At 54.4% G+C, this 21,631-nt stretch overlaps 11 protein-coding genes across 11 annotated transcripts; 5 read left to right on the top strand and 6 right to left on the bottom strand.

Moving 5' to 3' along the window:
* Positions 1-131: 131 nt before the first annotated feature.
* G647_09724 (uncharacterized protein) lies at positions 132-503 on the bottom strand (the record flags this gene model as incomplete). Its single annotated transcript, XM_008725717.1, has 3 exons — positions 132-284; positions 363-389; positions 441-503. The coding sequence occupies 3 exons, from the start codon at positions 501-503 to the stop codon at positions 132-134; spliced, it is 243 nt and encodes an 80-aa protein (XP_008723939.1).
* Positions 504-1,007: 504 nt separating this feature from the next.
* G647_09723 (uncharacterized protein) lies at positions 1,008-1,774 on the top strand (the record flags this gene model as incomplete). Its single annotated transcript, XM_008725716.1, has 2 exons — positions 1,008-1,097; positions 1,190-1,774. 2 exons carry the CDS (start codon positions 1,008-1,010, stop codon positions 1,772-1,774), a joined length of 675 nt encoding a protein of 224 aa, XP_008723938.1.
* A 606-nt stretch (positions 1,775-2,380) lies between these two features.
* G647_09722 (uncharacterized protein) lies at positions 2,381-5,478 on the bottom strand (the record flags this gene model as incomplete). The annotated part of the gene is made up of 2 exons (XM_008725715.1): positions 2,381-3,694; positions 3,745-5,478. 2 exons carry the CDS (start codon positions 5,476-5,478, stop codon positions 2,381-2,383), a joined length of 3,048 nt encoding a protein of 1,015 aa, XP_008723937.1.
* A 322-nt stretch (positions 5,479-5,800) lies between these two features.
* Positions 5,801-7,725, bottom strand: G647_09721 (uncharacterized protein; the record flags this gene model as incomplete). The annotated part of the gene is made up of 3 exons (XM_008725714.1): positions 5,801-7,384; positions 7,437-7,572; positions 7,613-7,725. The coding sequence occupies 3 exons, from the start codon at positions 7,723-7,725 to the stop codon at positions 5,801-5,803; spliced, it is 1,833 nt and encodes a 610-aa protein (XP_008723936.1).
* Positions 7,726-8,118: 393 nt separating this feature from the next.
* G647_09720 (uncharacterized protein) lies at positions 8,119-9,812 on the top strand (the record flags this gene model as incomplete). The annotated part of the gene is made up of 2 exons (XM_008725713.1): positions 8,119-9,533; positions 9,590-9,812. 2 exons carry the CDS (start codon positions 8,119-8,121, stop codon positions 9,810-9,812), a joined length of 1,638 nt encoding a protein of 545 aa, XP_008723935.1.
* Positions 9,813-11,320: 1,508 nt separating this feature from the next.
* Positions 11,321-13,243, top strand: G647_09719 (uncharacterized protein; the record flags this gene model as incomplete). Its single annotated transcript, XM_008725712.1, has 2 exons — positions 11,321-11,326; positions 11,402-13,243. 2 exons carry the CDS (start codon positions 11,321-11,323, stop codon positions 13,241-13,243), a joined length of 1,848 nt encoding a protein of 615 aa, XP_008723934.1.
* A 1,258-nt stretch (positions 13,244-14,501) lies between these two features.
* G647_09718 (uncharacterized protein) lies at positions 14,502-15,926 on the top strand (the record flags this gene model as incomplete). The annotated part of the gene is made up of 1 exon (XM_008725711.1): positions 14,502-15,926. The coding sequence occupies one exon, from the start codon at positions 14,502-14,504 to the stop codon at positions 15,924-15,926; it is 1,425 nt and encodes a 474-aa protein (XP_008723933.1).
* Positions 15,927-16,703: 777 nt separating this feature from the next.
* Positions 16,704-17,342, bottom strand: G647_09717 (uncharacterized protein; the record flags this gene model as incomplete). Its single annotated transcript, XM_008725710.1, has 1 exon — positions 16,704-17,342. One exon carries the CDS (start codon positions 17,340-17,342, stop codon positions 16,704-16,706), a length of 639 nt encoding a protein of 212 aa, XP_008723932.1.
* Positions 17,343-17,458: 116 nt separating this feature from the next.
* Positions 17,459-17,923, bottom strand: G647_09716 (uncharacterized protein; the record flags this gene model as incomplete). The annotated part of the gene is made up of 1 exon (XM_008725709.1): positions 17,459-17,923. The coding sequence occupies one exon, from the start codon at positions 17,921-17,923 to the stop codon at positions 17,459-17,461; it is 465 nt and encodes a 154-aa protein (XP_008723931.1).
* A 684-nt stretch (positions 17,924-18,607) lies between these two features.
* Positions 18,608-19,438, bottom strand: G647_09715 (uncharacterized protein; the record flags this gene model as incomplete). Its single annotated transcript, XM_008725708.1, has 1 exon — positions 18,608-19,438. The coding sequence occupies one exon, from the start codon at positions 19,436-19,438 to the stop codon at positions 18,608-18,610; it is 831 nt and encodes a 276-aa protein (XP_008723930.1).
* Positions 19,439-20,554: 1,116 nt separating this feature from the next.
* Positions 20,555-21,496, top strand: G647_09714 (uncharacterized protein; the record flags this gene model as incomplete). The annotated part of the gene is made up of 1 exon (XM_008725707.1): positions 20,555-21,496. The coding sequence occupies one exon, from the start codon at positions 20,555-20,557 to the stop codon at positions 21,494-21,496; it is 942 nt and encodes a 313-aa protein (XP_008723929.1).
* Positions 21,497-21,631: the final 135 nt, after the last annotated feature.

Raw genomic sequence — 21,631 nt, 5'->3', positions numbered from 1 at the left:
CTGACCTAGCAATCGGGCCGTCCAAGGTCGTTTCAGGGAGATTTCATGAATTGTCTCGGCCTAGCATTTTTGTACTAGCATTTTTGTATCAGCCTCGGCCTTCGCGAGCTGATATCTCTGTCACTTTCGATTTAGCCTTCCTTATCCAAGTTGGTCACCGTGTTCGGCTTATGTGCCACTTTCTTGTTGTTTTGGTCCGTGAACACAACTGCCGGTGCATGTCCTGCCCCTTTAGCATTTTCCAGTTGTTTGGCTTGCTTCTCGCTTGTGATTATCTGTTCGACCTAGTGTAGCGCACATGGGTGGTCAGTGAGAGGCTGTGATGTCGACTTGGTCTCTTCAACAGGTCACAAGCTACTCACCTCCCCTTCATGCTTGCCCCCACGGTACTGTTCCAGTAAGCATTGTCCGACTTTTCTCAGGGATGACAATATACTCACAGGCGTGGAGACAGTATCACCCTTCTCGATAGTTGCTCCGCCCTTGGACTTAAGCTCGGACATTGTTTCTTTTGCTTGCTATAGAAAGTGCTAGTTGACGATGGTTTTGTTGGGGTTAGAGATGCGTTACGAGGAGCCTCGCAGCCCCGGAGCCCCTCCTTTTGAGGGCGGGCGTGCACCAACGTCACTTTGTACTCACGGTCCTCCTTCCCTGCGAGGCTGGAAAGCGTGTGGCCTGATTGGTTCGCTGGTCTATTTCCGTGGCGTCATCCATCCAATATAAAGTATCGTGCCTGTCGATCAACCACAAGGCCAACTCAACTTTCACACCAGACTCGTTCAACGGGGCGTGGAAACATCTCGAGCCCGCCGCAGAAAATGAGATCATCGAGGTTCTCGAGCATGACGTCAACTGCCAGGGCGCTGCACACGACCATTTTTCTATCGAAGCTCATCCCTCCTTGAAGTTGATTCCTCCATACTCTTCATACTCATTGTTCGAGAAAAAGCACTTCTTCGGAGAAGAGAACCTCAGAAACAACCGCAATCTAAATCAACCAATTCACCATGGCAGCCAGAAACGCGGACTCGATGACCAATGCCCAGGGCGAGTTCCATCCCAGACAGCCCCGTGCAGAGCCCATGGAGAAGCACGGAGTAAGTACTTAAGCCATCAAGAGTCCGTGGTCCAAGAAACTCAGAGGACCGTTATCCAGCCGGAACAGTTCGCGCTAACATGTCTTTCGCAGCACCAAATGGGCCAAAAGACGTCACCCAACGACTACGCTCCCGAATTCTCGGCCAAAACCCTCCCACCAGGGACCGCTCCTAAAGAATCAACCTTCCAACCGAACGCCACATCTGAGATCCCGGGTCAACAGTTCAACGACAACGTCGACCGCTCTCACGGGAAAGAAGGCGTCCGCACAGATCCCCTCAGCACCCTCCCCGGCGCCACATCCGCCGATGTACATACTGGCCTAGGCCACCCAGGCCAAGGTCAAACAAGCACCGAACTACGCCACGAAGGCCACCACACCGCGTCGAAAGCCACTTCGGGCCCCGAGGGCGCCGGTGCTACCGGTGGCAGCGGCCTCCACAACCCTGATGACTTGAACCGGGAATTCCGCCGGTTACAGGACGATAGCACCCATCCCACAGGCCCGATCAAGGAACATAACCAGACCTTGGCCGGCGCGGAAGAGAAAGAGCCCATGAGCGCAGAGTTTGTGGCGAGCGAGGGAGGCAAGGCGGGTGAGTACGCCAAGGGATCCGGGTCGAGAAACGCGACGACAGGGGCGTCGAATAGGGGAGCCGCTGCGCCAAGGGAGTAAAACGTGCCTCGTTATTGACCTACTCAGTAATTGGAGGAAGAAGTTCAGGAATACCTGCCTGTTATAAACAGGAAATGGCTTCGGACTAGGTGGTGAACAGCGAGAGCCGATGAGTTCGCCTGTGTGAGATCACCCGAGGCTAGCAGTGCGGGTATCATGCTCAGCTGTCTCCCGTGGTCCCAGTCCTTCCCACTCATGTCCCAGAAGAAGTGACATTCACGGCCGAGGAGGGGTGGTATGCCTCATGAACGGCTATTGTGTACACAAAATTATGGAAAAATCCAATGGGCTCCTAGATGATGCCGATCGTCCAACACGTGTAAGGCTGGTCAAACGAAGTTGCTTGGTAGACCGAACTCAGACAATTAACTCGCGTGACATGATCTGGACGTCAAAGACTTTCCTTGCGCCTAACCAACGCCCTATCTATCGACACCTCTCAAAGCAGCATGTGGATGCTGTTCGGCTACGTTGAAGGTCTCGGAGCGACGAGGCTAGCGAGAGAGTACGAGAGCGTTTCTATACAAGGACAACAACTCTGGCAAACACTTCCACGCTGATATTGAGTAGTTCACACACAGTACGATCACTCTCCAGCCGAATTGACTAATCAATGACTGGTCGCTCATCGAGACCCTCCTTGCCCTTCTTCACTTCCTTCGCATGCCCATTGACCCCACCATTTTCTTGCACACCCTTCCCCTCGACCACCTCAATGCCTCCCTTCTCTTTCGTTCTGTGCTCAAAGCTATCCACCTCGACACCGCTGATGAGAGCCTGGCTCACCCCCTCCAATCCAGCGACAAAAACACACAACAAACTCCCAATCACAAAGTGACTAATCGTCGTCCCTATATCCAACCAACTCCCCTCATCCCTCACCATCCAGAAGAAATTCAGCGTCATGATGTCACTTATGCTCATCACCGTCATGAACAGTGCCGAGGACTGCAGTCCCAGCCTTCGGTTCAGAATGCCGAGTGCGGCAGAGATGATTGCAAATGGCACCATGAGTTTAAAGAGTAGGAGGGCGCCTTGGGAGAAAGGGTCGAACACGGGAATGAGGCGGTAGACCGCGTCGAGTGAAAAGGACGATACAGACGCGATGTTTCCGGTCGAGAAGAAGGCGGATTGTAGGAAGAAAAGGAAGAAGAGGGCGCGGCGGAGGTCGGGCAGTGAGAGAGTCCGAAACGTTTGTTCAGGATGTATGTTCGACGAAGTGGGGGATGTCGATGTTATGGTGATGCTGCTCGGAGGAGGTTGAGATCTGTTTGGCTGAGGTTGAGAGGAAGTATGCAGCTGGATGGCGTGTTCGAGTCGCACCCAGGCGAGGAGGGTAAAGCAGAAGGTAAAGTAGAAGAGGCCCTCGTAAGAGATTGTGAGAAGGACAAAAGACGGCGAGAAGGTAAGGAAGATAATGACCAAGCGGTGCAGGTAGTGCTTGTTTGGTGCGATTCGGTGGACGAAGGGGAGGATGACTGAAGCCAAAAGGACCAGCCAGCCAACAACTTGATTTCCAACTGGAAGTCCTTTCTTTGCCTGAAGTGAGGCGACGCTTGAGCGCGTGACGATGACCGTCAACAGGATGATGCCAGTTTGAAGTCCCATCAGAGTCCGCGAAAGGATGTTTGTGTCGGCGTATGCGCCCGCCGATTCAGACTGCGAGGTGATATCGTGCTCAAAGGTGAGGTAGAGCAGGCCCGCACCGAACATCAGGAGGCCACCGGCGGTGATCATAGTTGAACTCTCAACCTTGACAACAGGGAGAAGTGTGAAGGTGCTGAGGACCAGGCAGCCAGCTGCCCATGCAAGGAGTATTAGTTTGTTCTTTTTGACGAAATCCGTGCCGTATGATGCAGGGAAGACTGCTCCCAGAAGGTACAACACGGTGAGAATGCCCCGGTGGAAGTATGCTTGAACCTGGACGGGTCAGGAACGGACCAAAATGATGGGGGGCAACTTGAACTCACCAAACCCTCAATGACAAACAGGAAGCAAAATGCCTGCACGATGAGAGAGCTGGACTTCGAGAACCCTTGAATATGCCCGAGTAGGACTTTGGAGCCGGAGAACAAGGCGTTCCTTCTGGCAAAGACTTCTTCCCAGAAGAAGACAGGAAACGCCGCGTACCCATAATATGTCACCGGTGATCGCTCGATGATGAAGAACGAATACAGTGCAACAAGAATGGAAGAGAACGCCAGAAGAGAAGCAGTTGTCCTTTTGTCCGGCACCGCACCATGCAGAACATGCAGGTCGATGACTGTGGTAATACCAAAGGTAATCCAGCCAAGATACCCGATGGTAATGAGAGCTCGAAGGAAAAGCCAGTCGTACGTTTGTAGATAGCGCAGCCCTTGCAGAGCGTGACCGAACAGATCCGAGCATAGTTGAATAGCAAGTTCGTGCTGGTTGTTTGCAATTGCACTCTCAATAGCTGAGATACGATCAGCAACAGATGCGTTGGCCTTGGAAAACGGAGGATAAGGCTGATACTTCAGAGAAGTCGACTTCTTCTGCTCCTCCTTGACCCTGTACATCTCCAGAAGCTGTTTCGTATTGACTAGGAATGCGTTGGCTTGCTTCTCTGTCGTCGCAGCTAGGTAGGATAAGGGTAACTTTCCAACAGAGTTCACAGGATACTCAACTCCGACAAGGTATGCCATAAGGGCTGCAACATCGGCTTGATCAACATCATGTCGTTGGACATGATCCAGACCCCAGTCGAACGAGAAGCCATCCTCATGGCCGGGGGCTTTCTCGCCATCAAAAACTCGCGGCTGAGCAACGCCAGCTCCCCAGGCAATCAAGGGAGTCCTTGTGTTGTCGGGATGACCATCGCCGTGGCTTCCCCAGTCACTCATACCGTGATCAGCGGTGAAAACATAAGCTGTTTCGCCATCGCCATAGAATTCTTCAACCAGATTAGTTATTTCCTGAACACCTTGATCCACAACCTTGATGTTGTGCAGATATTCCTTGGAATACGGGCGGTATGAATGCCCAGTTGTATCCAACCCTAGCAGATGGAGGAAGAAAACGACCTTGTCCTCGCGGAGTATGGCATCCAGTGTGGAATTTGTGCTGGCTGATTTGAAGAGCTCTTTGACCCGGTCGAAGACCCAGACATCCAACGCCGTGGCATCCTGCGAGAAGTCCTCGAATTCTGCACCATACGTGTCCGCATCGATTCGACCTGGCACCGCGCCCTCTTTGAACATTGGGAGAATGTCGGGACTGCCCCAACTCCATGTGTGTCGGCTCCTGTTGAAAACGCTGTCGAAGTCGACTGGGTTCAGTTTCCATCCCGTTGTGACTGCGGAGACGTCTTCATAAAGGCCGGCTATGAGCGCGACATGGCCAGGCCTCGACTCGGTTGGCACTCGTGTATGGGAAACGCCGAATGTGCCATGCTCGAGGACTCGGGAGCGCAGAAAGGTCGCCAAAGGTCGAGGAGCGAGGTCGGCATTGGCTGGATCGGGGGGAGATGGGTCTGGGAAGGACTGGAAGGCTTTGTCTGCGCGGAGCCCGTCGCCAACATACAAGATTAATCTCTTCGCCGGGGCTTTCTCTTGCGGGACCCCATAGAGCCTCATGCCATGCACAATGGGACTGACAAAATATATATCGAAGATCGAGTATAGGTAAACTAAGTGGAAAATCACGGCCAGGGCCAGAAACCCTCCGCGACCTAATCTGGCCATTCTTGCGCAGTCTAAGGGAAGGAGCGACTTGGGTTAGACGGTCATATTTCTGTGAGATACGAGTATACACTGTACTGTACGGGAACCACAATCACAACAACTATCAGCATGGCGTCCACCGTCGCAGGCGCTCAGGAGCGGGAAATTCTCAAAGGGGCAACTGCGGCGAAGACGCACACGATTCCGCAACGACACGTGGGCGTCGAGGCATTTGTGGGTGGAAGTCGAGTGAGGAGCTAGCTAATGTGTCAAAGAACCGTTCCAGCGGGAATGGGATACAGACAAGGACGGGACTCTCTATCGCATGTGGCATGCACATCATCTATTCATCCTCATCGACCAAGAAATTCAGCCAGAATTTCAACCCTTCCACGCTTTCCTCTCGGCACAATGCTCCTCTTTCCTCTGCCATTTCGAGTTCTTCGCTGGCAACACCAAGACTCCAGCCGAACCGTGCCGCTGCCTGCTGTGCTGTAATGCCGGTGCCAAACGTTGACCTATCCCACGGCTCAGGTACATCTGCTGCATGCCGCTTCAACGACTCCAGCCATGCCTTGAGCTGACTGATCGTCCTCTCGTCAGTCGCGTTCCCGTGTTGGACCACCAACAGACCACTTTTGAAACGTCGTAGCGTTATAGGAAGGCCCAACTTGTCCCACGCTTCAGCAGCCTTGTGGAAGTCAGATGGGCTAACAAGCTCCACGCCATTTTGACTTCTATTGAAAATCGCCCAGAGATCGACCAGGCTCATTGTGCCGCCCTGGTGCCGTAGTATGCCCCTCCTGTCATCCATGGCAAATTCCGCCAGATTTCGCGCTAGCTCGGTGATGTAAAGGGTATTCGAGCTATCACCAACCATGTCTTTTGTCGCCACCATGCCGAGCGCGGCGGCCGATTGAGAAAGGAGAGGGTCCGAAACAGCGCCTCGGAGGCCGACACCAGCTCCCGATTCTTGAGCAAATCGTTCCGCAAGGGCCACCACGTCCTTAGCCGACGCCATCAAAGCTTCTAGATCCTCAAAGGCATTTCCCAAAACAGCTTCGTTGATTCTACGAGTCTGTAGGCCTCGCTGCTCAAGCCCAGCGATGCCCACAGCTGTTTTCCGTGGCTCGGATGGTGCCGGGCTTGCACTGCTGATGGGCATTGGTGTATAAGGGCTTTCAGCCCGTGGAATTGGCGGGGCATTTTGCAGCAACCACTTTCTTTGTATCATGGCATTCTTTAGCCGCTCATAGAACACTCGATCGCCCCCGTTCCTGAATGAAACCTTGACGCTCGGACACTCATGCTCGTCTCCGAGTGTTAGAGCCGATATCTCTGGCCCTGGTGACTCAGCCCGAGCAAATGGTTCCTCGAGCCCCGCTCGTTGAACTGTGTTGGCAGTTGGTAGCGGAGCAGAGCACAATTCACACTCGCGGAGCCAAGGGTGATTGTGAAAGGTGCATCTGGGGCAAGTAGTGCTTTTTGCAGAATCACCGTCTCCATATGAATTCGTTTGCGATTCGCTTGTCAGGTTGATCGAGTCTGGTTGCGGCACAGGCATCCGTTTCGCATTGGCCACAACAGCCGCTTTCAGCACTGTGGAGAATGGTGGTTTGATGCCGCAGGCCAGGCAGGGCGGTAGTGGGAAAGCCTCCGTAGCGATGGTAGGATCAAAATTCGAGGGCACCGGATTGGAGAAAGAGCATATGGGACATACCCAGGTCCCGCCTACCACTGCCGCAGGTGGCGCTGGAACCGATTGAGGGCGGAAGGGACTCGCAGACCGAGAAGTTGGAGTTGAAGAAGACACGACTCTCTGGAGATGCGGCGACTGTGGCGTGGCAGTTCTGCTCATCGAGCCAAACCCTCTTTTAAGCGGCTTAGGAAATAAGGTGACCTTGGGCGATGATCTGAGAAACCCAGCCTTGGTCCCGTCGGGTAAGCACCATTTTCGCACATTTGGAAACTTCCCTCACCTGAAACTCATGCCTATCGACATCTTTCAAATCAATCGCCCACGAGTTGGCGCGAGGTTCTGCATCGTCGACGTAGCAGATGCGATGGGACGTCAGATACGCGTGCCCTTTTTGGCAAGAATCGATCTTGTATTTCCTAAATGATTGTTAGCCATGGTGGAGTCACCGGCCATCACAGTCCAACTTTCCCTTCGTACAGACCAACCCCGTCCTGCACAAATAAAAGGACCTCATCTTGCGATAGGGTGGGGCGAGAGCCAGCAGTCAAGTCTGGCTTTTTGAGGAACATCCGGCTGTTTATACAGACTGGAGTTCATCTTCAGGCAGGTCAGATCTTCTGAGAGTGATCGTTGCTATAAGTTTGGCATCCTCTCTGTGCCTGAAGCTATTACTGTAGGATTGAAACCAGTGAACGAAGATTGTTCGCTGCCTTGGTTAAACTCGGCATCATGAGTCACTAACCTATTTAGGTTAGGCCATAGCCAAGTGGCCTCTCCGGCGGCAATTTCACTCAACCTGAACTTCTCTTTCTTTCACCGACTTCCTCTTCACACCATCACGACGATCGAGTCAACTGCTTTGCAACATAGTCGGTCGATCCGGTTGACTGTCGTAGTGTCTTTTCTCCCCCTTCCGTTCACCTTCCTGCGCGGTTCAGTCAACTGTGCTTGAGCGCGCTACCATGTATTCGTCTCCTGCAGGCCACCCTCCGTGGCAGACTGCATCTCCATATCCATCGTTAAACAACCAAAGTCATGCTTACATACCAGTTCCCGCTCGAAATACCTTTGGTCCCCCAGCAGCCTTCCCCCCGCCGCCGACCTATAATACTACGTCAATGCCGCCTCAACAGTACATGCCTTCACCTCCAGCGAGCACCATGTCCAATACCCCTCCACCTCCAGCCCAACAAGTCCCCCGGCAGAAAGTCGTCTGGTCCCCAGACGTCCGTGACTATGTCAACCGCTCGTTCGCAAAGGCCGCGGAGATGCGAACAGTATCCAAAGAACAGATTGAAGCAAAACTCAAGGAAATCATCACAGACGCCACGCAAAGTGGGAAGTTGGACCGTATCAACTGGAAAGAGCTGCCGCTACCGCAGCAGATGATATTGGAGGAACGCAACCGTGCTCTTCTTGCTCCTATAACACCTCCACCTTTTGTTTCCCCTGTAGCTGTTCCCGCTCCTACTACTTCTTATCACACTCAACCGGACGTTCAGCGCAAGCGCAAATCCACGGAGCTCTCAGCAGAAGGCGAGGCTTCTGCAACACCGCCTCCCTGGAAATCCAACGGACAACAAGCCGGGTCGTTAGCCGACCGTGTCTCGTTCAACCCGAAAGAAAAACGACCCAAGCTCGACATGAGCACATCCGTAAGTAAAGCCGGCGCCAGCCTAGAATCCCGCAGACGACGGTTTGAAGACATGCGCGGAGACTCGAATTCTCCACGTACACAAGAATCATCCCGAGGCGCCTCACCGGAACCCAAGACGATCGGACCTATCGTTGGGCGTTCGCAAAAGCTGGAAAAGAACTATTTTCGATTGACATCAGCGCCCAACCCCGATGACGTCCGGCCGCTGGAAGTTCTTCGGAAAACATTGGAATTATTGAAGAAGAAGTGGCGCTCCGAGGCGAACTACGTCTACATCTGTGACCAGTTCAAGTCTCTGCGGCAAGATCTGACCGTCCAACACATCAAGAACGAATTCACCACCAGTGTTTACGAGTACCATGCCCGGATTGCCTTGGAGAAGGGTGACCTGGGTGAGTATAACCAGTGCCAAACACAGCTGCGGGCACTGTACAAGCAGAATCTAGGCGGTCACCCTGTGGAATTCAAGGCATATCGTATCCTGTATTTCATCCACACCTGCAACCGGACTGACATGAATGACGTATTATCTGATCTAACCCCAGCAGACAAGAAAGAACCGGCCATTAAACACGCACTCGAGGTGCGCTCTGCTCTTGCTCTCGGCAACTACCACAAATTCTTCAAGTTGTATCTGACTGTGCCTGACATGGGCGCATATCTGATGGATATGTTCGTAGAACGCGAAAGACTGGCGGCTCTGGCGTGCTTGTGCAGAGCGTAGGTTCCACCTTTTGCCGACATGTTCAAGCATGCGACTAACTTTTTTTTGGTAGATACAAACCCGATGTCCGTCTACGCTTCGTTACAGAAGAGCTGGGTTTCGAGTCAGACGAAGAAGCATGCCAATTCATTATTGATCATGCTCCAGATGAGTCTTCGACTCTACTCGAAGAACGAGATGGAGATGTGCGCTTTCTGACCGGAAAAGCTGGCTCCATCTTCCACATCGCGAAGGCGAAAGCCTTTGGACACATCGACATTAAGGGCCAGATATGAATGTCCTTGTGACATTCCTTAGGGCCGTGTGATTGTCATACAAATGATCTGGACGCTCTGGCCCTTTGGCCCCTGGCAGGTCCGACCTCAAACTCTACTGCCCGACTCGATTTCCATTTGTTTCCTTTAGACGACCGTTTTGAGCATTAGTTACATGAACGGGATGGATACTTGTCGTTCTTTATGGCCGAAGCGTCATCCATATCCGGCGAGGGGGTTCACGAGCTTGGGGTGTGTTTGTCTTTGCCACGTAAGGGGCGGGTGATCACGAGGGAGACACGTTGGATTAGTTGACGGTCAGGATATGGGGTTCATAGCGCGGCATCCCTGGGCATTTGAAAGAACGTCCGCATTGTGCCACTGCAAGGAGTTGGATCAATTGGCAGCATGACTCTGATTGCCTGCCAAGATGAGGCGAACATTGATTTCAAGTTGTCCGATTTCTCTGCTCTCATTGTTTACCGTCTACCCCGGACGCGTCTGGTATATCTAAAATGACGCTCCTGCTTGGTCTTGAGGAGGTTGTCAACAGGGCGACTGGAGAGGGCAGTGGTCTAGCCTGAGCTGCAGAGCAACCTGGGCATTGACCTGGAAACACAGCCTGACTGATATATCTCTCATGGCTGAACATAGCTCGCCGGTGCAGCTGAACTTGGCTGGCCAACACCACTTATAACGCAAGACGGGGCAGGTTCCTGTGCAGCTGCTGCCAGCTCTCTGGCTGTGGCCAAGGAGAATGGGTCCAGTCAGACTGACGGATCAAGATGCACCTAACTAGCCTCCAAACGCAAGCGTATGCAGCTGGGATGGTTCTCGTGGCTTTTGTGGTTTTCATTTGGTTGTGTGGCTTTTTGGGGGCCGTCTGTGTGCATCGACTCGTTCTCTTTGTTCGCGCCTCAAGACGCTTTGGGAATGGCGGTCTTGCATTGCAGCCACGCCCACGTTGCCGGCCTGGCACAGTTGCATTTCCGACTCACGCTCTCTGGCGACTTTCCGGCTGGCCATCGTCAACCTCGACTCAGGAGCAGAACTCCGGTAACAAAGGGTGCCGATGCTGCAACCACCAGAATCTCGTAGTAAGACCTTTGATTGAATCTTCACATCTACGTCACCGCCATCGCACTTTAATTTCTGGAATCCTTCCGGAATTCAATCGAAAATCTTAAAAGTCCCGTCGCAATCTTCAATCAGTGGGGCGTCACGGGCTTGGACTGAAGGGATCCCTGCCAGACACGCTAGACAGACACACCAGGTCTTCCCCCTTGCTCGATCTTGTGAACAGCATTCTGTCCGACGTCGACCACCTCCCCAGCCTGACCTTGTCAACGTCAAATCCTGAAACACTTTGTCCCTCAACGTTGCGCGGCAGAGTCCAACCCCGTGCAGGCCGTTGAAAGCCTCGTTCCACCCTGCGACTGCGCCCGCAGCCGATCTAGAGCCAAAAAGAGCACGCTTTCCGCAGGATTGCCTTCCTGCCCAGTGCGATTGCGGGGCACTCCAATGCGACAATGAAGGTATGTCTATCGTGTTCACTGTACGCGCGCAGCTCGCGCCCTGGCTATCGGGCACTGATCATTCTGTTCTCATAGGCTATTCGCCGGTCGTTGAAGAGCGACAAAGACGGACGGCACCCGCCCAACCTGTCCATCACACCCAAGACAATCCAAGCACTCCCGCCGAAGAAGGTGATAAAGGCCTTGTACGACTATGAGCCGCAAAACGGCAATGCGCAAGAGCTAGCATTTCACAAGGGCGACTTCTTCCATGTCCTAAGTCGTGAGGACGACACAGAGTGGTACGAGGCGTGCAACCCGCTCATCCCGTCCGCTAGGGGCCTCGTGCCCGTCGCATTCTTCGAAGTGGTTGGCAAACAACAGCGACAAAGTGGGAGCTCTGTTGCGTCTCCGGCAGACAAGGCGGACGGCCATGACTCTGGCTTTTCTGAAAAGGGCTCCACCACCTCTGGCCATACCAGATCAGAATCGACAGCAACCACACGACCTAGCGCAGGACCTCATCAAAGAGGACCTAGCATGAGCGGACGAGGCACAGGCGCCATGGTGTATGGCGTGGTACAGTACGATTTCCATGCGGAGAGGGCTGATGAGCTGGACGCCAAAGCTGGAGAGGCGATTATCGTGGTGGCACAATCCAACCCAGAATGGTTCGTTGCGAAGCCAATAGGACGGCTAGGAGGGCCTGGTTTGATCCCCGTGTCATTCATCGATATCAAGGACACTGCAACTATGCAGTCAGTCCCAGACCCGCTGGAGGCTGTTCGGAAAGCAGGTGTGCCTCGAGTGGAAGAATGGAAAAAATTCGCGGCCGAGTACAAGAACAGCAGTATCAGCTTGGGCAAATTCGACAATCCCCAAGCCCAAATGTCGGCCGAAATGGCTCGGATGAGCTTACAGAATGCTCCTTCGCAACAGCCTCTTCCTCCACAGACTGAATATGTAAGTGGCGGTTCCCGTCTTGAACTTGACACACGGAAGCTTATGAATCCAAACCAGACTGGAGCAAGGCTGTCTCAGCAGTCGAACATCCCGTTGGCGCCCGTCAGTGCCTCGGTACCTCGATATTGCTTTGACAACGACATGTACTGGTACATTATCGAGTGTCAGATGGAAGACGGCCGATGGTGGGAACTCTCACGGTACTACGCCGACTTCTATGACTTCCAGATTGCTCTCCTAGAGATGTTTCCGGAAGAGGCCGGCAACAAGGGCAAGCCTCGTACACTGCCCTTTATGCCCGGACCTGTGGCACATGTCACGGATGCGATTTCCAACGGTCGACGGCAGAACCTTGACGAGTACATCAAGAAGATTGTCGGCATGCCCCCTCATATTTCTAAGAGTATGCTGGTCCGGAATCTGTTCAAGCCCAAGCCAGGTCAAGATTTCGAGATAGATCCCAATGCCCTCGGAGAGGATTACAGACTGTCAGGCGGGTCACAGCACTCGCTGCCCCCTGTGTCTCGGACCTCTTCCAACCAACAGCCACCCGGAGTGGCGTATGGCGGCATGCCACCCCCATCTGCACGGTCGTCGCAGCAAAGAGGGCCCGTACCTATGTCCTCTGGAACAGGCATGGTCATGGGAGGACCGCCGTTTCTGCATTCTCAACCAAGCAACTTGACTCAGGCGTCCAATTCTTCGAGTATGAAGGCCGGCAATGCAGGCGGCGCCATGAAAGTCAAAGTTTTCTTTCAAGAAGACATCATCGCCCTCCGAGTGCCGCAAGATGTTGTTTTCGTGGCACTCAAGGAAAAGCTGATAGAGCGATTGAAGGTCAACGAAGAGATCGTGATTCAGTACAAGGACGAGCCGACCAATAGTCTCATCGACCTGGAGAACGACGACAACCTTGATGTGGCGCTTCAACGGAATCCCAAACTCACGCTCTACGTCAATTACGCTCCCGGTTGAAACCGGGGTTGCTCCCGCCAGACCTTTGAACTCCGGCCACCGAGCAGCTCCTCCTGCATTGACCCGTCCTGCATGCATTCTACATATGGTATACAAGGCGAAGGACAGGGCAACCTGACGAAATGAATGGTTTTATGAAATCACGGTCGGAACTCCAATGGCGTTAAATTGATCCGGGGGGATTCAGATCCAGCACTTCGACATTTCCCGCAAAAGTTTACAGTTTCCAACAATTTCTCACCATCACATCGGCGACGAGAGTGTTACGCGGAGTTTGACATAGCTCAGGGTCATGTCACGGCGGATCTGTGCGAAGCGTGCCAGCTGATTTGCTCACACAAGGGAAGGAGTTCAGGAAGCAGAAGGTGCATTTCGGTCAAGCATGTCTCTAGGCATCTCGATGTCAGCGACTGCAGGCACTTGGTCACGGCCACAGAACCTGCTCGTTATAGTCAGATCTCCAAATGCTTTGAGCTTGAAGTACGTTCCCGCCAGGTATCTTGCCTGACATTTTGGCCCCTGAGACTGTTTGGGCTGTGATGTGTCGGCCCCAGATGATCGGCTACTTGAACGGTGGGAATAGACTAAGGATGTGAAATGCCGTCTTTATTCCGAGTTGCCATGCCATGCCTCGCCTCCACTCACCGTCAACGGCCTGTGACGCAGCTCGACAATTGGTCGCTACCTAAGAAATTGCGTACCAGCTGCCACTTGCTCCTCCACCACGTTTTTGCTTAGGCTTCGCCATGAATTTATGACCTTGGAATATTGTGACGTGTGTAGTGTCTCTACTCTTGTTTGGTTGTCTGCGTGGCCGTCAGGATGAAGGCCGCTGTGCAGCCCGTCCACAATGCCTTTCAGTCCTACCTCCGAGCTCTGATCTCCGATACCGCTGTCCGGGTCCCGTTGCGGCACCCGGTCTGCGCAGAGTGCTTGACGACACTGACACTGACGCAGACACTGCGGCGACAAAGAAGTTCGCCCCGACTCTCGCTGAGGCGCCAACTACATGTCGCAAGCAGGGTCTGCTCGGACTGGACGGTGAGGTCTGTGGGCGCCCAACCACAGCGGCAATGGCGTCAGAAGAGGGAGCTGGCGACGGTGAAAGATGTACGCTCCCGCGGACCGTTGGAGGAGTACGATGAACGAGTCCACGCAGGGAGACTGCGCATGGACGAGCATCAGAGAAGTGAGCGCGGAAGAACCCTTCCAACACTGTGACTCTCCAGAAAGAGCTACTAGACTAACATGACATGACATGAATGAAGCGCTGGTCGAGCACCTCCAAGATCTCCACGAGTCGCTACAGGACTACACGCCCCCGAAGGTCACGCACCCGGACATCCACGACCTCCAACCACCCAAGAAATCCCTCTTTGGGTCGTTGTTCTCGGGCGGCAAGAAGAAGAAGGCCATAGGCGAGATACCCGCGAACCTGCCCAAGGGACTGTACATGTACGGCGACGTCGGGTCCGGGAAGACGATGCTCATGGATCTGTTCTTCGACACGTTGCCGGCGAACATCACGTCCAAGACGCGCATCCACTTCCACAATTTCATGCAAGACGTGCACAAGCGGCTGCACAAGATGCGGATGGAGTACGGCAACGACTTCGACGCCGTGCCCTTCATCGCGGCCGACCTGGCCGAGACGGCCCAGGTCCTCTGCTTCGACGAGTTCCAGGTGGTCGACGTCGCGGACGCCATGATCCTGCGCCGGCTGATCGAGGCGCTGATGTCGCACGGCGTCGTCCTGGTGACCACCTCCAACCGGCACCCGGACGACCTGTACAAGAACGGCATCCAACGCCAGTCCTTCATCCCGTGCATCAACCTGCTTAAGAAGCAACTGCGCGTCATCAACCTGGACTCGCAGACGGATTATCGCAAGCTGCCGCGCCCGCCCAGTGGCGTGTACCACCACCCGCTCGACCGCGCGGCCAAATCCCACGCGGACAAGTGGTTCAGCTTCCTCGGCGACCCGGAGAACGACCCGCCTCATCCGACCACCATCACGGTGTGGGGCCGCGAAGTCCATATCCCGCTCGTCTCGGGGCGCGCCGCGAGGTTCTCGTTCCACGACCTCATCGGCCGAGCCACGGGCGCGGCGGACTACATCGAGATGATGCGCAGCTTTGACGCCTTCATCGTCACGGACGTGCCGGGCATGACGCATCGCGAGAGAGACTGGGCCCGACGGTTCATCACCTTCATCGACGCCGTGTACGAGAGCCACGCCAAGCTGGTGCTCACCACGGCCGTGCCGCTGAGCCAGTTGTTCGTCAGCAAGACGGAGCTGGACGAGAGTTTGGACAAAGTGACGGACAAGGTCAAGAAGGACGAGGCGGCAGCGAGCAAGGACGAGAAAAACGTGGCCCAGGAGATCCGCAACGCGAAACACAATTCCTCGGGTCCTTCGGGCCAGGATGAAGGCCACGACGTGGACGACGTGATGCGCAACTTGATGGACGATCTGGGCATGAACATGAGCATGCTCAAGCAGTCGTCGCTGTTTAGCGGGGACGAGGAGCGCTTCGCCTTCGCGAGGGCCTTGAGCCGCTTGACCGAGATGGGCAGCCAGGAGTGGGTGGAGAGGGGACTGGGGCTTGAGAAGAGAGGAGGACTTCACGAGAAGGAAGGCTGGCAGAGGGTCCGGAGCCGGTGGAGGGAGGATAGTCTGTGATTTCCAGGCGAGGGCGAGGGAGCCCGGCGCGGGAGCGCGGGCGGGAGAGGCCGACGAACTGATACCGGTATGTAGAGAGGACGACGATAAAAGGGCGCAGGGAGGGAGCAAGACAAAGACCGGAAATAATAATACATAACCCCATCTAGACCTGGACGTTATTACAGTAACTCTAGTCCCAAGTGATCGTGGCCCATACCCAGTACATGTAGGGTGTCATATCTATCCATATAGGGGGTGTGTGAAAGGGGAAATGTCATGTCAGCACCTGTACCGAGTGCAAAGTACTGTACCCTCCACATTAACGTGTCTGTGTCTGTGCCTGTATGGCAAGTACTGTACTACAGCAGCTCTTGAGCACGGCGAAGGCGTAGGGGGGAGGTCGAAAACGATCATCGTCCGCCTTCGGCTCAAGCAGCGGCCTCGCAGCCGTGCAACGAGTCCGGTGATGTTTTGAGGCTCGACCGTCAAGTAAGACCAGGCGTCAAGGTCACAAAGACAGACCGTCTGGGTATTCCCGCAACACAGCTCAGCTATGTATTTGATATGAGTGCCAAAATTCATTTTGTGTATTCAAGGGAGAGATATTTATTGTCGATGAGCTGGCGTAGGGCACATCTTGGCAACTTGATATGAGCACCGAATTGAATATGCATTCGAAAGAGAAATAATTATTGTCGATGACTCCGGCGTCACGCCACGCCCTGTCCTCTTCATTGACAAACCTTTAGCCCCGGTCTGTCAATCTCACGCTCACGGGCATATTCTCAACCTCCTTCACAAGCTTCGTTGTGCCCACACTGCCCGATAGGGCCTCGACTCTGCTCGCCTCGCCGTCCTGTCATCGAATCCACAAAACAGCAAGGCGAGCGGGTTTCCTTTCAACTCGTGGTCCAGACCCGCGCCGCTCCCGCTGGGCATACCGTCCTGAACCGCCAACGCTACGAAGAAAGCAATGGTCACGGCTGCCAAGGCCGCCGGATATGCAATCAGACCCCAGCGCACCCGGATACACGTGAGGGTCGTGACGACGTCGCCCGATGCTGGTGTGGAGTAACCGTCGTCACCGTGACCCCGGATATACGTCGTCATGCTTCTCGACATGTTGGCGAAGATGCCGTCTACAGACTGAAAAGTCGCCTTGCCGGAATTGTAGAAGCCCTCAGAGACCGTCGAGCTATTGTAAGTCATGGCGCCGGTGTTAGCGTCCATGTGCCAACTCACCGAGCCCGCGGTGAAGAAGCTGGAGAAAAAGCCGTCCAGCGAGTAGCCGTACGTATACATATCCTCTTGGGGCACAATGGTAGTTTTATTGACTGTGAAAGCACGATAAGTTTCACAGATCAGGGAATCGTGGATGGGTAACCATTCAGCACCGGGTGGGACGTCGTAGCCGGCTTGCGTTAGATTTTCCATCTGCGCGGGTGTCAGACAAGGCAGGTATAATAGTGCTGGTCGCCGGGCAACTGACAAGCCCAGTTTCAGGCACCGCCCCAAAGCTATCGGTTGCCAAAGTGACTGTTTCGTGCAGTCTACCGTCCTGAGTGTGCATCTGGCGGCACCATAGCCTCTGCTCGTCCAGTTGCCTGTTTTGCTGTCATTACAGCTTGGGGGACGACGACGTATTCGACATTGAGCATGAGCAGCTCCACGGCAGTGATGTCGTTATTATACGCCATGACCCATCGGTCTTGATAGTAAGCTTCGGTGTCGGTGTACGAGTCCCTCGCTTTGAGGCCGGAAGGCAGTCCCATCTGGAAGTCGGTGACGTTGATGATCTCCCAGCTATCGAAGGGCATTTGCGTCTGGGGATCCGTGGCGAGGATGGAGATGTTCTGCTGCCGCTGGGTTGAAGTGCAACGTAGTTCGGTGGCGATGTCTTCGCAACTGTGCGTATAGCCGAACGTGTAGATCTCGTCTGGGAAAGTGCAATAACCTGAGGAGCACTGAAAATCGACCGTCAAGCCTTGACTGTATAGGCCAGCCTTGACGGCCATTTTCAGTCCATAAGAAATATCGTCGTCTGCTGTCTCGGTGTACGAACTGGTCCTTTGCACGCTCGCGCTCAGAGAAGCTGTTGGTTGAGCAGCGGCTGGTTTGGCCCTGGAGCAGCCGTAGTACTGAACAAGCTCTTGGGCAATGGGATCAAGCACAACGGCTGCGATTGTGACAAAGGAGGCGATGGTTGACCAAACATCCCGACCATGTACTTTGATTAAGAGCCACAGCGAGCCATGTGGACCCCTTGAGGCGCTATCATATGTGGCAAGGTCATTTAGAGATCTTCGTCTGCTGAACCAGGTCCATTTGACGCCTTATTGATCGCTTGTTGGCCTTGACTGTCGATTACAGCCATGAGTGGTGGCTCTTCGGTGCGCGGTAAGTTGATGGTGTATGAACCAGGGTCTGGGCTATCGAGGACCTCAGCTGGTGCGAGCATCGGTATGTGGCAACGTCCTGGCATTCCAAATGCCTCGAGCATATCAGCCGTGAGCCGCAGACGGGAGAGATTCAAACGCCGATGTACAAATGTGGACGCTAGCAGTTGTGATATTCTGCTCCAAAGCGACAGAGATTCCATGACGACCAGGAGAGGAAACCCCACAAGCAGCCTTGATGCAGACCTCGATGCGTCCCCCACACTGACCGTGTGGCAGCGAACTCAATGAGTATGGTTCTCATCACTTCAACCCGACAGCCTGGAGGAATGTGGATTTATGGTGTTCTTTGACGATGCTCTGGACGAGTTCCGCCATTGTCTCCACTTCGACAATCTTGCCTTTGCAGGAGGAAAACTGCCACTCGTCCGGTGCATGGTCATGCTGTTTGCTTTCTTCGGCGGAATCATATCGTATCTGAAAGGCTTGCCAGTTCAACGCCTTAAGCTCTCCAACATGTGCATCAACGAGGTCACTACGACCCGAGAAGATCATAATGCCTGGGTAGCCAGGCTTCGTGATGCCCGAAATGTCCAGGGACGAGTATCCCTTTGGACTAAGCACCCTTGCATTCAGACTTGGATTTACGGCGAGTTTGCGCTTAGAAATGGCCAAAAGATGATGGAGCCAGATGATTACAGTCTTGGATGGCGGCGTGAAATCGGTGTCAGCATCGACGCCGTTGTCTTTTATCGCATTGTGTTGTCCATCCGAGGTTTCAGCCACGGGCACCTGCGCAGTCTCAGCCGTGACTTCTTCGAATCGGTTTATCAAGATGTCCAGGATTTCCGAACCCTGCTCGTCGAACGCGACGGTCTCAAACGCTTGCTGTACTTTGTCGCGGACGTCATTCCTGGATGCCTCAGACGCAGAAATGATTTGGGGTTTGTCCGGGCCTGTAGGATACTGATCCTGAAGTCGTAAAACCAAGACTGCGCTGGATGAATTCGGAGAGGTATATTTGAGCTCGCGGCTTTTCGAGTCGAAGGAAATGAGGTCGGGGTACATCGCTTCGAGCAGGGCCAATTCGTTCTCAAAGCGGGTAGAGTTCTCTGACGCGTCTATGTATGCCATAATGATGGCCACTGAATCGCAATATAAATGAGGAACTGATACCGTTGGCTGAACAGTTGAACAGAGTTGAGCCCTTTCCTTGCTGTGACACCATGGTCTACAAGTCTGCGATGTGAACCTGGCTGAGAACGGCAGCGCAAAACAGAAGTGCTCTGGGTCACATGCCTCGCGGAGATGACTGTGCGGGAATAACTTATACCGTCGGGTCTCTCAGCGTTGAGGTTGACTTGGACGTGCAGCGTGTGTCGGGCCGCAAGACACGGAAGGCTCAAGGTTGACGTCAAAAGATTGCAATTGCCCCGAGAAGAGCAACTTGTCTTAGGTAGGCTTAAGCAGAGCCTCAGTATCGGCAGCGGGCCTCGTGTTCTTCGCACTGCTCGACGTCGGTTCGGCGAGATGAAAATCCGCTCATAATGAATGAGGTTTGTTCGGTGCGGAGACGTCACTCAATGGTCAACCACTAGCACAACCAAGTGAACATTCATCCAACCTGTCGAGCCATAATTAGGTACCAGCCATTCACAATCGCATGAAGATGCAGAATCTGATTCAACGGTGCTGGAGAAGTCGCATTCACGCATTGTGGCATGTCGAAGGCTGTTCCCCCAGCAACGCCGCTTACCGAAACCAAACACGCTTCCCAGCCGGGCCACATCGTGCTTTGCGAGACGCGATTGGCGACGCCGCCATGCCCCTCCATCAGAACCGGAGGTCGATGGAGAGCTAGTCTCTATTGAGGCGCAGAGACGTCTGAAAGTGGCATCTCTCCAGCTGCGCCTTGTGAAGGTAGGTTTTGTGGCGGGCCGAAGCCATGGGCACCATCCTTGCAATCGAACGCGATTGTTGCCCCAGGCGAAGTCGGAGAGACAGGCCCGATGGTAGTGTAAGTACTGTATATCGAGCTGCTTCTGTTCCCATGAAGCCAGATACGTCCCAGCAAGAGCGAGCAAACAAACTCCGTGTAACACACTGTCGATCGATAAACCTAGTATCTCTCGTAACTCGAGCACGAGAGACACTGTCGATCCCCATCCTAAGCGGCGATTGTCGACACCGCCAGGAGCACACATCCAGAGGGATAGCTCGCGGAGCAAGTGCTCATGAGCGGGACGGGTGATGCGCGCTCTACCACTGTTCACGGGGCTTCTGTCCAGCCTCCAGGAAAGAGGTGACTACGACGATGGACAATACACCCAAGTCGTCCAAGCCACGGTCTGGACCTCGACGCCCACCTACGTGGTTTCGTACATCTCGACCCAGATCGTCACGCTGACCTCGTACGTCCCCTGCCCGGTGACAACCTCCTACACGACAGTCTACAAGTGCTCGACCTGCGGCGTGTGCACCACCTGCAACGCCGCCCCAACCACATGCCAGCCGAAACTGTGCTCGACGCAGGTCCACTGGGCCGCGCAAGCAACCACCACGGCCTACAGCCCCGGCGAGTACGCCGTCGCCTATGTCACGAACAACAACGGCCAAAGCTACACCACCACCGTTGCCGCCTCTCAATGCACCGCCTACGCCCAAGTCTACTTTGCCAACTACGACTGCGCGACTCTCCCCGCGTGCGGTGGTGGCCCGGCTCCCGCTCCCGCGCCCGTGGCCTTGACATGCGAGGCAAAACCTTGCACCACACTCGGTTATCTCAACGGCAACACCTACGTGACGCTCACCGAAGGCACGTCCTACTTCGCCACCGAGTACGCTCGCCTCACCGTGAACAATCAAGTGACGTCCACGCCGGCGAGTCTCTGCGCGGTCCTCACCACGCCCGCGCAATGGGCCGTCGCCCCAACCTGTGCGTGCGGTGATGGCGGCAGCGGAGTCATCACGTCCACCAACTGCCCTAGCGGTGGTGGAGAAATCCTCACATACACGTACACGACGCAGGGGAGTACCATCGTCGTGGCGACCACGCTGCCATGTCGCGGCGGGCCGTTCCATTTGACGGGGAGTGGTGCGGCGCGCACGGTAGGGGGTGATCCATCCAGGTTGGTGTTCTGGCTATGGACCGTTTGTGCAATAATGGCAGGAGTGGGAATGGTCCTGCTTTGATTCCGGCTGGGCTTTATGAAACATGAGTATGCGTATGAGTATGAGTATGAGGGCAAAGGTATCGTTAAACGTGATTGGGCTGATATATGGCACGGAAAAGGCAACGAATGGTTCGGTCTTGTATATGTGTTGGCT

Source organism: Cladophialophora carrionii (assembly GCF_000365165.1).
Source record: "Cladophialophora carrionii CBS 160.54 unplaced genomic scaffold supercont1.10, whole genome shotgun sequence".
NCBI lineage: Eukaryota > Fungi > Ascomycota > Eurotiomycetes > Chaetothyriales > Herpotrichiellaceae > Cladophialophora > Cladophialophora carrionii.
This window is presented reverse-complemented; position numbering and strand designations above follow the sequence as displayed.